Source organism: Eptatretus burgeri, chromosome 3 (assembly GCF_056783735.1).
Source record: "Eptatretus burgeri isolate ZD-2024b chromosome 3, Ebu_testis_v1, whole genome shotgun sequence".
NCBI classification, from domain to species: Eukaryota; Metazoa; Chordata; class Myxini; order Myxiniformes; family Myxinidae; genus Eptatretus; species Eptatretus burgeri.
In genome coordinates, this window is record NC_140963.1 from 112,535,834 (window position 1) to 112,551,832 (window position 15,999).

Here is a 15,999-nt window from a genome sequence, read left to right on the forward strand (position 1 = left end):
AACATTCATAAGAGCACCGTTCAGACTTCAGAGGATCCTTCGCCAAGATGTTCATGCCTTTCCATACAAAATTCAACCGGAAACGGTGCTTATGCTTCAGTCACATTTGGCTCGGTGGCCGTAGGGTCGAAAAAAATCTTCGGCTACTAGCAATTATAGGGCGGCCGCAGTATTTCCACGGTCACACAATGTAGCAGTCACATATGTTTTTATTTTTCGGGTTTCCCAACCGTGACTGAACCCAGTACCTGTAGAGCCTAGCAGCCGCATGGCTGAGGAAGTCGCCATTGCAAGGTTTCTTCTTCTTCTTCTTCTTCTTTCTATTCTTCTTCCGCCTCCTCCTCTTCTTCTTCCATTTTTTTCACGTGGCGGCCTGATTCAGCATTATCTTGTAAAACAAGTAATCTGTAATCATGTACATTTTTCTCCTCATTGATAACACTGAACAACAAAAATTCTTTACTGGAGATGTGTAAAGTGATTTAGACTAATTTGGGTACGCTGATTTCAAAAATCATAACCGTTTTGCTGTATCACGTCAGGATTTTCAGTAACAGAAATATTCCCATTGCCTTGAAGTCAGGATTTCAATGAAATTTACAAAAATTCATTTATTCATTTATTTCATCATGAATGCTTCAAAATTATAGAAATTACAGAAAAACTCCACTAGAATGTAATTAAAAATGCTTTAGGCATTTGGCTTTGCGTTTGTGCTGCTCTGTGTCAGTTTCACGATGCAGGAACCAGCAGAAATCGCCCATCATGTTCGGGTTGTGCCGCCCTTGGTAACGCGTCTCCATGAGTGAAATCTCTTGGTGGAATCGCTCGCCGTGCTCGTCCGAGACTGCTCCCAAGTTGTCAGGGAAGAAGTTCAGGTGCTGGTGTAGGAAATGGATTTTCAGGGACATCCTGGAGCCAAGTTTCCTGAAGGACTCCAGCAGCTGCTGCACTATTTCTTCATAGTTGTCTGCGCGCTCGTTCCCCAAGAAGTTGTCCGTCACAGCTTTGAAGCTCCTCCACGCTGCCAGCTCTTTGGGGTTTAGAGTTGTCGGAAAAGTTTCGTCCTTCATAATCTGTCGGATTTGCGGTCCAACAAAAGACACCAGCCTTGATCTTGGCCTCCGACAAGGTGTTGCCAAACTTTTCCTTGAGGTATAAAAACCCACGCCCATTCAGATCCATTGCCCGTACAAAACTTTTCATCAAGCCGAGCTTTATGTGGAGTGGTGGAAGGAAAACCTTGGCTGGGTCGACAAGGGCGACATGCTTCACGTTGTGTCGACCAGGTACATGCTCTTTTCGCTCTTCCCAATCTTTCTTCGTCCAGTGATTCTTGTCGTCTCTGCTATCCCAGAGACAAAGGAAGCACATGTATTTCGTGTAGCCTGACTGCAGCCCAAACAACAGCGCCACCACTTTCAAGTCTCCGCAGATGTGCCAGTTGAAGTCATTGTACTTGATGGAATCAAGCAGCTGCCGCATCGTCTCATAGGTCTCTGTCATGCCGAACGCGTGAGCCAGTGGGACTGATGGTTTCTCGTTGCCATTGTGGAGCAAAACAGCCTTCAAGCTGTTCTTCCCCGAGTCGATGAAGAGGCGCCAGTCTGCAGGATCGTGATCACACCCAAGTTCTTTCAACAGACCGTTGATGTCACTGCAGAATGTCATCGTGTCTTCCATCTCAAAGAACTCAGCCATGTCTCTGTGACGTGCTCTGAACAAGGATATCTTGGTGTTAGGTTCAAGTAGATTCCACTGCTGCAGCCTTGATCCAAGCAGCTCTGCCTTCGCCTTTGACAGCGAGAGATCTCTTACAAGATCATTTAAGTCTCCCTGGTTCAGAAGGTGTGATTCTTGAGTGTCGGGTTCAAAAGGTTCATCATCACCATCCTCTTCACCACTGCTTACAGCTATGTTCTGATCAGCTGGAGGTGTTGGAACGGGGTTCTCGTCATCATGAGGCACAGGTTTACGAGCAGAGACGCAGTCAGCATACTTGATGTGACCTTTATTCTTCTTGTTGAAGCCGGCGATGCTTGTGCAGCAGAAATAACAATCATCATGATGATTCTGTGGCTCACGCCATATCATGGGCACCGCAAATGGCACGCTCGCGCGCTTGCCCACCAACCACTGAGTCAAGGTTGTGTGACAGCTTGTGCAGCAGATGTGTGGTGCCCAGCTCTGTTCTTGGTCCCCCACCTTACACCCGAAGTAGTGAAATTAGGCGGCCTTCATTTTCACTGCTGTAGATATACTTCGCTGTTGATCTTTTTTGGTATACCGACCACAGACATAACAGAAGTTGTCAGGATGATTGGTACAGGAACGCCTACTCATCTTTATCTGAAAGAAAGAAATATAACACAAGTTAACAACAATTGTACGAAATAGACATGTTAAAGACAAATGTAAATTTCATTAAATCCTGACTTCTAGGCAATGGGAATATTTCTGTTCCTGAAAATCCTGACGTGATACAGCAAAACGGTTGTGATTTTTGAAATCAGCGTACCCAAATTAGTCTTAATCACTTTACACATGTCCAGTAAAAAAAATTTTTTGAAATTTGTTGTTCAGTATTAATTAGTTCGGCGAAATGCGACCCAGAAACAATAAAAATGTTATCGGACAAAAAATTAACGGACATTATGGGACTAAAAGAAAAAAAAAAATCGAGTTATCGGAAGTTAACTGGTCCGATAACGATAAATGGAAGTTAACTTCCGAGAATAGTCCGATAAAAAAGTAAACTTCGATAATTATCTGTTATCGGATTATCGCTTTTGTGCCCAACACTGGTGGCAAACACCTATACTCTGATCTCTAGCGGTAGCGCACGGTCGACGCAGACTGCCACGGAGACCGTACGTAGGAGAACCGTGCGTCGACCCTGTGTTGCCCGCAGGTAGCCACACAGACAGCAAGGCGACCATACGTTGAACACACGGACGCCTTAGGACTACCCTCCGGCGACCGTGGAAACAGTGCGGCCGCCGTAATTTTTTGGGGGTTGACAAAATTCATTTTTCATTAATAAGAGCCTACGGCAGCCGCACGAATAATGCAAGCCCACCATACGTCCTACGTACGGTCGACGTGGAACACATCTATGTCATGGCTATGGCTTGTTGAATTGCTACAGCCAACCTAGAAATGAAAAAAGGTATAACTCCACGCTATAATTCCACGGAGACCTCTACGGCCTGTAAAACATAGCCATATGGTCTAGGGCCACCCTGTGGCCACCGCAGAAACTCTGCGGCCACCGCACGTTTCTGTCAATTCAAGGGGGGGGGGAGTACAGCCGCCGTATCCTAGCCGTAGAGCAAATGTGGCTCAGGCTTTACTGATCAACAGAAATGCAAATGACTCGACTTTGCAACTTGGTTCTCAGGAAAGTTGGAGGAAGATGCAGACATCCTCAAAAACCTTCACATGACGGACGAATGCCATGCTTACTTGTCCAGGGAGGTAAACAAACAAAACTTTCGGTACTGGGGAACTGAAAATCCTGGTAATGCATCAACTGAACTGGTCCTCGATCTGTTCTCAAAGTCACCATGTGGGTGGCGGTTGGTTGGTATGGGATAATTGGTCCATACTTCTTTGAAGATGACCAGGGACGCACTTGCACGGTAAACCAGAGGACCTATCGCGGAATGATTCAGGAATTCTATCTGCCTGAACTACGTACTCAGGCCCGTAGGAGAAACAACCTGATCCAAATGAGAACCCAGTGGTTCCAAGCAGGATGGGGCACCACCCCATACAGCCAGGGAAACAAGGCTTTTTCTCAACCAACATTTTGAGGGCCGCTTATCTCCCTCTACGAAGATGTTGAGTGGCCACCGTATTCCCCTGACCTTACTCCTCCAGACTTATTCTTGTGGGGGTATCTCAAGGACAGGATCTATGGAAACCCTAGGCCTCAGACTCTTGATCAGCTGAAGGAAAACATCCACAGAGAAATCCAGAACATTCCTCAGGAAACGTTTCCCAAAGTGATGGAGAACATGACAACGTGTTTGCAGGCAGTGATCGGACAACGTGGAGCCTACGTCGAACATGTGGTTTAAAGGAAAACGACGATCCTGTACCAAAATTTAAATTTTGGTGGCAATTTTGACATTGGTACAATAAACTTCAACCTTTCAGCTTTCTATCCAGCCATATATCTTTAAAAAAATATAGTTATGACCATCCTCTTTGCAGATGAAAAGTTGTATATTTTTTTTGGAACACCGTGTATACACCAATAAGCCCCATTCAATTCAACAGCTCAAGGACAACATCTGTGCAGAAATTTGAGGGCTGCAGCCAGAGTTATTGTCCGCCGTTATGGAAAATGCTGTCGAAAGAGCCCATCTCTGCGAAGCCGAAAATGGAGGTCATCTTCCCTGCATCATTTTTCATAAATAAAGAAAATCTATCTCCATTTTGTAGATTTTCTTTTGCTATAAAAATAATAATAAATTATTAAAAAAACAGAAATGTTATTTAATTTCTAAATCCCGAGGTGACTTTTGGGACACCCTTTAGATATGTATATTTTCCGTTTATCCGAGAATGCCGTGCACTTCACTGTGGTTCATTACCAAGTATGTTGGTTCACTGATCTTGTGCCTTCATTCTTCATTCACACAGAAGCCAAAAACAACTCTGTTTTACTACATTATTGATTACCTCTGATGTGATGCCCATCCAGTGAACACCTTTTTTTTCATTTGTGTGCCTTCAATATATACGCTATACATATTTAAGTCACGTCCTCTAATTAACTTCAGATATTGTCTATTTCCTGTGTATGCACCAGGCACGCATGAAGCAGCTGGATGAGAGAAGTAAGGTGTGGTGTCATTTCCACAAGTTCTGGTGATATGCCCATTGGGAGGTGATTGAGCAGTTTAAGGGCAAGAGGTCGGCAGCGAGTTGTCCATGTAGCATGCACAGCAGTCATCCAGACAGGCAGGGGACATGGAACACCTGCTTTATCATTCCAAAAGAAACAAACATTTATCACATGAGACAACATTGCGCATATACAGGCAATGTTGATGGTTCAACATTGCCTTTGAAACACTTTTGGCTTCCCTTGAAATGCAATGTCTGTTTCTCACCAAGTTCCCGCAGATCACAGACAATGTCCACATAGCCATGTTCTGCGGCAAGGTACATAGCTTCCTCCAGTACGTGTTCTCTTTCCTTCTCCCTTCCCTTCACTCGCCCTCTCCTCAAGCGGTGCTCCCCAACATCTCCCCTCGTTTCCTTCTCCCTCTCTGCCTCAGTAAGTCCTTCAGCCAGTATTTCAGCCAAGGAGAGAAGGTCAGGAGAACAGGAAGGAGATGGTGCAGATAGGAGGAGGTGAAGAACTTGCCTGATTCAGAAACAGACACAATCAGTGAACAACAGTCATAAATCAGGATAAACCAAAAATAAAATTTCAAAAACAAAAAATTTCAAGATATGATTATTATCACATCTTTAAATTTTATTTTTTTTATTGTGAAAAAAGCACCATTAAGGAACAAATGCAAATTCAGTGAATTTACCATTCATTTTGGTGGGAGTAGCCTTTGAGAGTCCATTATTGACTCTTAAATGTCACATGCTTTTCACAGTCAATCGGGGCAACCAATGGTAATACTGTTGTGGGGCCGGGTCTTGGTGGTGAGCACGACCGCGAGAGGGAGCAGTAGAGTCGGCTCCACCGAACACCCGGAATTTAGGTCGGACCTTTCAGATAAATCCGAAAGGTCACGGGTCCCTTATCGGACCGAAGATCGCCAATAGGTCGACCATGTGGGATAAGGTTAATTGCCAATTTCAATATACCTAAATACCCATGCAGTCTAACTACCGGGGAACCACACCCTCGGCCGACTCTGTCGGATCCGAGTCGCAGGTAGCGGCTTGGATCCGGCGTAACCGAGCGGAGTTACCAGAGCCGCGCCGGACCAAATGAACAATTTACTGCTTCACTATTTTCCAACACGCACCATGCTAAGCCAATGAAAGAAACACAGATATGAGCTGGTACATTCAACAAAAAGGGGGGTATTTATTTATAACAATAATTGGGGAGGGGAACACACAGAGCAGAGTTATACGAATATGAAAATGTAATGTACAAGGAACACAGGCACTTAACAGTTTCTACTTATCAGAAGGGCCCACACCAGACACACACCCAAAGAAATGGACCCCGTCAGGTCTTTATTGAAGGCTTCCAGCTCAAGGAAAAGTGAGCTGGAGACCAGAGCTAGCTTGGACCTGTCCGCCTCGTGCGGTCTTCGATGTTCTGGCTCGGCAGGACTCGAACCCGCAACAATGATGCCACTCCAAGCATCAGGGAAGGAGGGTGAAGGATGGACGCCAACCAGCACGAAGGCGGACAAGGCAGCGAGTGCCAGCAGGCAAGGCAAGGCGAGGCGATCCGAGACGATCCGGCAGGCAAACCCCAACTGCCCCCAGTCGGATCGCGCCGATCAATTATTCACTCTCTGTCCAGCGGGGAAGGGACTCCCTCTCGTAACCCAGCCCCCCCCTTACTGGACAGTTTTGGCGCGAGATCCGCTCGTTGCCCCTGTGATTGGCTAAAAGGGGCGCCAAGTCCGCTGATTGGACCGTGGGGCATGGCGGGCGTCACGGCGTACCACCCCTCAAACAGGAAGATGAGTAATATTGTCCTGCGTTGGCTCCCATTGGCCGAACGATGGCAACTCGCTCGCATCTCTCTGATTGGTCAAGAGAGACGCCAAGTCCTTCATTGAACTCCACCCACCGTGAGCGTTATGGCGTCAGGATGGAGCGAGGCTAAGGTGTTGTTGTTGTAGATATAAGAAAAATCCTAACGTGAAAATAACTCCGCAGCGCATGTACACTTTATTCCCATTAGACACAGGGGATGGATTCTTACTATACACATATACTTAACGAAATAACTGAGCTATGGGGACTCTGGCTGTTGTGTGCGATGGGTTCCAGATTCGCAACAATACATAGCTGCTCCCAAATGAATTACTGGGAAATTCATTGAAATTGCATTTGCTTCTGAATGTCATCGTTTTTTTCCATGTGAAGGTACAAGGAGAAAATAAATAAATAAATAAATAAATGAAATATTGAACACATTTTGTAATTCTTAAATTTGGAAATGTGAGTTTAGATATCCTTCAACAATAATAACTACAGTTCATAGAACAGATTGCCCACACTATCTTGAGAACCAATGACATGGACGGGGTTTACAAGTAGCAAATTTGATTGGTCATGATGACATAAAAAGCAGTAATATTTTATCCAAGAACTGCAAAACAGAAGGGTTTTGAAAGTGCAAAAAAGGCAATTTGTGTCCTCCAGTGTTCAAGTGAATAATTCCATTGAAATGAAAGAAATCATTTAAAAGTCATTGAAAAAAAATTCTGGAAGTTTACTACCGTTGATACAGCATCTTTTACACCACCCTATTTAACACATTACAATGGAGAGAAAAAGTTTGTGAACCCTTTGGAATTTTCTGTATTTCTGCATAAATTTGACCTTAAATGTGACGAGATCTTCATCCAAGTCCTAATAACAGATGAAGAGAACCTGATTAAACAAATAGCACACACAAAAAAAAATCTACTTTCATTTATTTCTTGAGCAAAATGATTCAACATTCAATTTGTGTCAGAAAAAGGTACGTGAACATCGAGGTTAATCAGCTCAATTGAGGGGGTAATTACAGTCAGGTGTTTCAATCAATGGGATGATGATAAAGAGTGGGTTTGGGTGGCCCTGTCTTAGATGAAAAACACAAACTTTGTTTGTCACCATCAGAGTCTGGTCTTCACCACACCGGTTTGAGGAAGCATGTCATGCCCCCATCAAAAGAGATTTCTGAATACCTCAAAAAAAAAGAGTTGTCATTGCTCAACGGTCTGGAAAGGGTTATAAAACCATTTTTAAAGATGTTGGGCTCCACCAATCCACTGTCAGGCAGATAGTGTATAAATGGAGAAAATTCAACACCATTATTACTCATTCCAGGAGTGGTCGTCCAAGAAAAAAAAAACACCCCAAGAGCAAGGCGTACAATAATCCAGGTCACAAAGAATCCCACGGTAACATCTAAGGATCTGCAGGCCTCTCTTGCATTGGCTAATGTCAGTGTTCATGAGTTAACCATTTGGAATACACTGAACAAGAATGGTGTGCGTGGGAGGATAGCAAGGAGGAAACCACTGCTCTCCAAGAAGAACACTGCTGCCCGTCTAAGGTTTGCCAAAGACCACCTGGATGATACAGAAGGCTATTGGAAGAATGTTCTGTGGACAGATGAGTCTAAAGTGGAACTTTTTGACTTGAAATAAGAAATGTTATATCTGGCAAAAACCAAACACTGCATTCCAACATAAGAACGTCATCCCAACCATAAAGCATGGTTGTTGGAGTATCATGGTTTGAGGCTGCTTTGCTGCCTCAGGGCCCGGACAGGTTGCCATCATTGATGGAACCGTGAATTCTGGATTGTACCAGCAAATTCGACAGAAGAATGTCAGGGCATCCATCCATGAGCTGCAGCTGGACAGAAAGTTGGTCATGGAACAATAAAATTATCCTAAACACACAAGTAAATTTACACCAGAATGGCTGAAGCAGAAGAGATTTTGCATTTTAGAATGGCCAAGTCGAAGTCCAGACCTTAACCCAGGGGTCTCCAACCTTTTTGGGCGGAGGGCCACAAAACCAAAGTGGTGAGGGGCGGAGGGCCGCACCCCAAAAAAGGACACTAAATTCCGAAAAAAATAAAAATTAATATGCGGAAATTTAAACAAAAATTAGTGTTGAATATATTTTTTCCTGCCAACAAAAATGATAAATGAATAATTGTGTTAAAAACACATGTCTAATATGAATCAAAATCATAATAAAAATTACAGAACGCTTTGATCATTGACCTTGACAAATTGGCAGTATCGTGGGCCGCATTGTAATGTAAACTTAATATGGCACGGCGGGCCGCATAAATCCGTCTCAGGGGCCGCATGTGGCCCGCGGGCCGCAGGTTGGAGACCCCTTCCTTAACCCAATTGAAATGTTGTGGTAAAACCTGAAGCGAGCAGTTCATGCAAGAAAGCCGCAAATATCTCTAAGTTGAAGCGGTTCTGCAAGGAGTAATGGGCCAAAATTCCTTCAAGCAAAATTCCTAACAGCTTGGATAATTTTGCTCAATAAATAAATGAAGAAGTAGACTTTTTGTATTCTATTTGTTTAATCAGGTTCTCTTTAGATCGTATTAGGAGTTAGATGAAGATATGATCACATTTTGGTGAAATTTATGAAGACATACAGAAAATTCTAAAGGGTTCACAAATTTTTTCTCACCACTGAACATTAGTTATTTGTGCCTGTTGTTTGTGTCCTTTTTAACATCCTTAAAAACAGTAAGCATCCTATTTGGAATGCTGTTAAATTTTGTTTGACTCTTAGACAGACAGACAGACTAAAATAAAAAACATTATCTCACTCCTCTCTGCGCATGTGCGATCTGTACAAATTCAAAGCCAATGTACTGCTGAACTTCAAGTTATTTTTCCGATTTGTGTTCAAAACATAACATTCAATTGAAATCAAGTTGTTCCTCAATCATAAATTGACGTTTGGCGATAGGACAGACAGACAGACAAAAGTGAACCAATTACTTAACCCCGCTTTTCACTTTGTGTGCATCGGGTAAAAACCATAGCCTACATTGTACAAACTGAGATAAACATTCTAAAATGTTTAAAGTTCATCGAGGTGGGTGTTCCGATATCACAGAAAAGAGAAGGAGATAAAGAAACATCAGTGCACACTTACAAATGCGTGAGGAGACAACGGACACATCAACACAGTATATGGGATTTGAAGCTGGGATCCCACAATTACTGGAACTTTACAGAAAGAACCAGAGGGCTAAATGGGGGTTTGATTGAAGTTTCCAAAATAGCAACATGATGGTTAATCAAAATAATTTAATTGACGAATAATCTAAGAATAAAGGAGTGAATGATGAAAATTCAAATAGAATCTGTCAGCAAAGGACAATTTGGATTTGAATAACAAATTGATGAGAAATTAATGCAACACTAAAGAACAACAAACTCACCTTTGGGAATGTCAATGGCTTTAATTACATCAAGAGAACGACATCCAGTATGCTCACCTGTGTCCATGAGCAGCTGCCTGACTGATGGCACTACCCTCTCCTCGTTGACCTGCAGGACCGCCAAGACCTCCCCATACTGTACCCACAAGAGGGTCTGCACCAAATGACAACAGCAGCTTCACCATGGGCAAGTCACCTGAACAGATGGAAGCAAAATATATGAAACCTTTGTGGAAAACATGTGATGCTATATCATGAAAAAATACAGAAAAGAAAGGCCTCACTGTTGGTCATTTTTGTGATTAACATGTAAAACAAATGGCCATTTATAATAGATTGATGTTAATAATGTTTGGGAGTTTTATAGTTTTTAAAATCTTTCTTTTGAGGAACTTTTCGGATTAGAAGGGGTAGATTAAAGTCACGTGGAGCTCTTACTTGAGCATGTGGTCAGAACCTGCCACACAGGTGTCGGAATGTGCACAATTGGACATTCTCACATCATAGGAAATATTGTTTGGATATAAATTTACTCGGATGTTGCTGTTGAACTGCATATCATAAACATTTCAAGATGCCATAGCAGAACACTGAACGTACTTTTTGCCCAGCAGGAATTTATTTCATGTGCCAATAAAGGTAGTCGCATTGTTTTCATGCACAAGTATTAATTATTTGTCGTCTCAGTAAATATATAATATCCTCAAACATTTGAGTACAAGAGAATGTAAAGTCTCTGCATAATAGTTGAGCATGTGCACTTCTGTAGTCATTTTTCAAAGTTCAACACAAACTATGAGAGACATAAAGGTCGTGATGAACTTTCCATTACACTTCGTCAGACATTTTTTTAATTACACCCCGCACAGTGAAAGCATGATATAGGTCAAGGTATGCCAATATTTTTGATAGAGCAGTGGGGTGCTCACAAGTTGGGAACATTTACGGTTGAGAGCCAACCCTGGATAGGTCACTGGTCCATCACAGGGTTCTGCAGTTGGGGCAGGAAATTGAAATTTTGCCAGGGTGCCATAACACATTGGCTGACTCACAAATTTGGCCAAAGACAGTGTGAGATTTTTAACATTCATCGGCAATTGCTGATAGAAGACACACCCAGCTTAACATCCTTCTTCTTTCATATGCAGCACATGGCTGCGAGTAGTGTCATTGGCTGTGCTGTTGACGTAATTCCTCCTGAGGTTAGAGCAGGAATTTGGAATTTGGCCAGAGAGCCAACGATAGCTTGCATACTCTTCGTGAAGAAAACTGAGACAACTTTAATGTCCACAAATGAATGCTGGCAAACAGAACGCCCAGTTTAATGTCCATCTGAGGGATGGCAGACAGATTGATGAATCACGCTGTCCGTGAAACACCAGGATGACAGTTTGTAGCTGGGTCAGGATTCAAACCAAGGATAGACAGCTCAGAGGTGAGTGTGCATGCCTCACAGCCACCTACCAGCCCCAACATCCCTCTGATTGATGACGTACTTGCTGATGTAACAATCTACTGTGAAGAAACAAAATGCCACTTTCCAATCAGGTTGGGAATCTAATCCAGACGAGAGAGCTCAAAGGTAAGGACATTACCTCTCAGCTCTTCTGTCAGACAAATAAAAATAACTTCTACATTGGCTATAAGTGAACAGTTGTATATTGCCACGGATATAGGGTTCGAGTTCAACCATGAGGGAAAGCAATCAAGTTCTTACCGAACACCCAGTCCCGAGGCCACTGGGCACAAATAACTTCACGTGCTGGTTGATAAGCAACCACAAATGCTGATTGGTCCTGCCAATCCTGGCAGGGTTACAATATTTCACATGTTACCATTTCCGGTGGATTGACCCCACCAAGCAAGTTCCGTGCCCTCGATGCATACTTGCATCAACTTACTGCATCAGGTGCAGCTGAGCGGAGCTGCCAAGTATGCACTGGCCAATAACAGCAAATTGATGGGGCAGAACTTCCTGGATAACCTGTGTGCAGACTATGCTGGACCAATAGACGAAAAAAAACAGAACGAGCTGGGTACATTTATAACATAAGCAATTTATTGTGTGGGTGAGGAAAGGGCATGTGACAATAAACAATTTGTACAGCAGGGGGAAAGCAAGGATTTATGAGGTATGGCAAAATAAATGCAAGTATTTACAAAAGAGGACAATGCGGAGCTAACCCAATACAGAGAACTTCCACATTCTTAACTTTAAACGAACACAACAGGTGCCATCAGATACACACCCAAGGAAATTAGAATAGCAAGAAAGAGACAGCTCGAGAATATGTGGCATGGCTGATGGACCAGGGCAAACTCTGTAACTTAAGAGGGGGGAGGAGGGAAGAAAACTCAGGGTGTCTAAGGTGTGTGAGTGGGGAGGTGCAAATGAGGTGCAATGAGGTGGGGTGAGGTGCAGAGAAGGAAAAATTAGAAGAGGTGCATCTCTGTAGGTTGCTCTTTTGGATCTTGTGAATCCACAGCAGCTGAGACAGAATATAAGAGACAGAACGTGTGAGAGGAAAGCTTACAATGGGGTGTGAGAGGTTATGTAAATGTAAATGCTAAGCATCTATGATTGGCCTGGCGTTCTGCCCACTCGGCCACCCAGTGCTCTGCTCCGCCTTCCTCCTCTTGCTGCTGATTGGGTCTGGAACTCTCCTCTCTTCGCCCAGCACCCAGAACCTCAGCAACTACCTCTGACTCTCAACCAACCTCTCGCTGCTCAACCACTTTATTACTCTTTTCTCAGCGATTTTTCAGGGTGTTTCATCGAAGTCTGGTGTGGTAGGAACCAAAGTCGGATCAGGATGATCGGTAGGCATTTCCCAGCAAGCCCCACTGGTGCACGGCCACCTTCTCATTAAGTAGCCCTGCCCCTGTGAGGCTCCAAAGCCAAAAATGGCCTCATTCACCCCGGAACTTGGCCACGCGATGGAGCTCCAGAATTAACATAGGGTGTGGGTTTCTAGGAACGCTTTCCAGCCATGAACAAGCACTGGGTACCAAATAGAGGTTTAAATTGAGTGGAGTACCATGGCTATTCAAACAACATTGAATGGATTCCAGCGCATACGTGCACTTCGAGCGACATGCCAATATATTCTGAACACAAGCCTCTGCCATGATAGGTCACATCTATGGTTCCCCGACATCCTCAATGGACAGTGGTAAGTTTCTGGGGTTCTGACTGTGGTTGCGCCATTCATAGCGGTTGTGGTGAGGTGGTTGAAGCATTGTGGCATTTGCGGTGAGGTGGCTGAAGCGTTTGGAGCATTTGTGGTGAGGTGGTTGATCGTAGGTAATTGTGCGGATTTTTAGGAAGGCGTTGCGGTCATATGAAGGTTGGAGAAGTGTGGTTTGGGTATGGAGAAGGTTGAAACAAATGGGGAATGGCACGAGGTTTGAATGGGGTTTTGGTGGCATATGGTAATGAGGCTGTCTGTTTACGTGTGTGCATGCTTGCATGAAGGAGAGGTCGTGTGTGTGAAGTAAATTAAATAGATAAAGGGATTGCGAATGGAAATAAAGCCTAATATAACAAACAGGTCTCACAATGCATCTTGTCCCAGATATGCATGAGACATCAGGGAAGTGCCAATAGAATAAATACAAATGAAATAAATGCCAGGGGACCTCAATATTTTGTATGCATTCACCTTGAGGAGTGACAGTTTCACAGAACCACAACAATATAACTATATATATATATATATATATATATATATATATATATATATATATATATATATATATATATATATATATATATCCATCCATCCATTAGGACCATACTCTGTGCAGAGCGTTGGTGCCGCCGAAGCAGTCTCCTTGGCTATTGGGAACAATCCTGGACGGGTCGCCACTCCGACACAGTATACCAGCATGCTGGCACTCATTTTGCCGACCTCGGAAGGATGACAGGCAGAGTCAACCCCACCTGGTGTTAATTCAACAGCTGAGCGGGATTTGAACTCAGGACCCTAGGATCCCAAGCCCACTACCCTAACCATTAAGCCAACACCAGGCATATATATATATATATATATATATATATATATATATATATATATATATATATATATATATATATATATATATATATATATATATATATATATATATATATATATATATATATATATATATATACAGTGGGGAGAACAAGTATTTGATACACTGCCGATTTTGCAGGTTTTCCCACTTACAAAGCACGTAGAGGTCTGTTATTTTTATCATAGGTACACCAACTGTGAAAGACGGAATCTAAAACAAAAATCCTGAAAATCACATTGTATGATTTTTAAATAATTAATTTGCATTTTATTGCATCAAATAAGTATTTGATACATCAGAAAAACAGAACTTAATATTTGGTACAGAAACCTTTGTTTGCAATTACAGAGATCAGACGTTTCCTGTAGTTCTTAACCATGTTTGCACAGACTGCAGCAGTGATTTTGGCCCACTCCTCCATACAGATCTTCTCCAGATCCTTCAGGTTTCGGGGCTGTCGCTGGGCAACACAGACTTTCAGCTCCCTCCAAAGATTTTCTATTGGGTTCAGGTCTGGAGACTGGCGAGGCCACTCCAGGACCTTGAGATGCTTCTTACGGAGCCACTCCTTAGTTGCCCTGGCTGTGTGTTTCGGGTCTTGTCATGCTGGAAGACCCAGCCACGCCCCATCTTCAATGCTCTTCTTGAGTGAAGGAGGTTGTTGACCAAGATCTCGCGATACATGGCCCCATCCATCCTCCTCTCAATACAGTGCAGTCGTCCTGTCCCCTTTGCTGAAAAGCATCCCCAAAGAATGATGTTTCCACCTCCATGCTTCACGGTTCGGATGGTGTTCTTGGGGTTGTACTCATCCTTCTTCTTCCTCCAAACACGGCGAGTGGAGTTTAAACCAAAAAGCTCTATTTTGGTCTCATCAGACCACATGACCTTCTCCCATTCCTCCTCTGGATCATCCAGATGGTCATTGGCAAACTTCAGACAGGCCTGGACATGCGCTGGCTTGAGCAGAGACACCTTGTTGCGCTGCAGGATTTTAATCCATGACGGCGTAGTGTGTTACTTATGGTTTTCTTTGATACTGTGGTCCCAGCTCTCTTCAGGTCATTGACCAGGTCCTGCTTGTAGTTCTGGGCTGATCCCTCACCTTTCTCATGATCATTGAGGCTCCATGAGGTGAGATCTTGCGTGGAGCCCCAGACCGAGGGAGATTGACTGTTATCTTGAACTTCTTCCATTTTCTAATAATTGTGCCAACAGTTGTTGCCTTCTCACCAAGCTGCTTGCCTATTGTCCTGTAGCCCATTCCAGCCTTGTGCAAGTCTACAATTTTGTCCCTGATGTCCTTAGACAGCTCTCTGGTCTTGCCCATTATGGAGAGGTTGGAGTCTGATTGATTGAGAGTGGACAGCTGTCTTTTATGCAGATAACGAGTTCAAACAGGTGCAGTTAATACAGGTAATGAGTGGAGAATGGGAGGGCTTCTTAAAGACAAAACTAACAGGTCTGTGAGAGCCAGAATTCTTACTGGTTGGAAGGTGATCAAATACTTATTTCATGCAATAAAATGCAAATTAATTATTTAAAAATCATACAATGTGATTTTCAGGATTTTTGTTTTAGATTCCATCTTTCACAGTTGAAGTGTACCGATAATAAAAATTACAGACCTCTACGTGCTTTGTAAGTGGGAAAACCTGCAAAATCGGCAGTGTATCAAATACTTGTTCTCCCCACTGTATATGTATATATATCTCTATCTATCTATCTATCTATATCTATATCTATATCTATCTCTATCTCTATCTCTATCTCTATCTCTATCTCTATCTCTATCTCTCTCT

At 43.2% G+C, this 15,999-nt stretch overlaps 1 protein-coding gene across 4 annotated transcripts in view; it reads right to left on the reverse strand.

Annotated features, from left to right (window-relative positions):
• The window catches only part of LOC147030751 (ankyrin repeat and BTB/POZ domain-containing protein 2-like), a 74,203-nt gene that overhangs the window by 29,689 nt on the left and 28,515 nt on the right, over nucleotides 1-15,999 (reverse strand). For 3 of the 4 annotated variants that reach the window (XM_085875133.1, XM_085875131.1, XM_085875134.1), the window contains 3 exons: nucleotides 10,196-10,334; nucleotides 5,124-5,380; nucleotides 4,817-4,992 (listed from right to left, as the gene is read on the reverse strand). In XM_085875133.1, the coding sequence (XP_085731259.1) occupies nucleotides 4,817-4,992; nucleotides 5,124-5,380; nucleotides 10,196-10,334 (572 nt within the window). The remainder of the gene's footprint in view (nucleotides 1-4,816; nucleotides 4,993-5,123; nucleotides 5,381-10,195; nucleotides 10,335-15,999) is intronic. The other variant, XM_085875132.1, reaches the window with a different exon arrangement.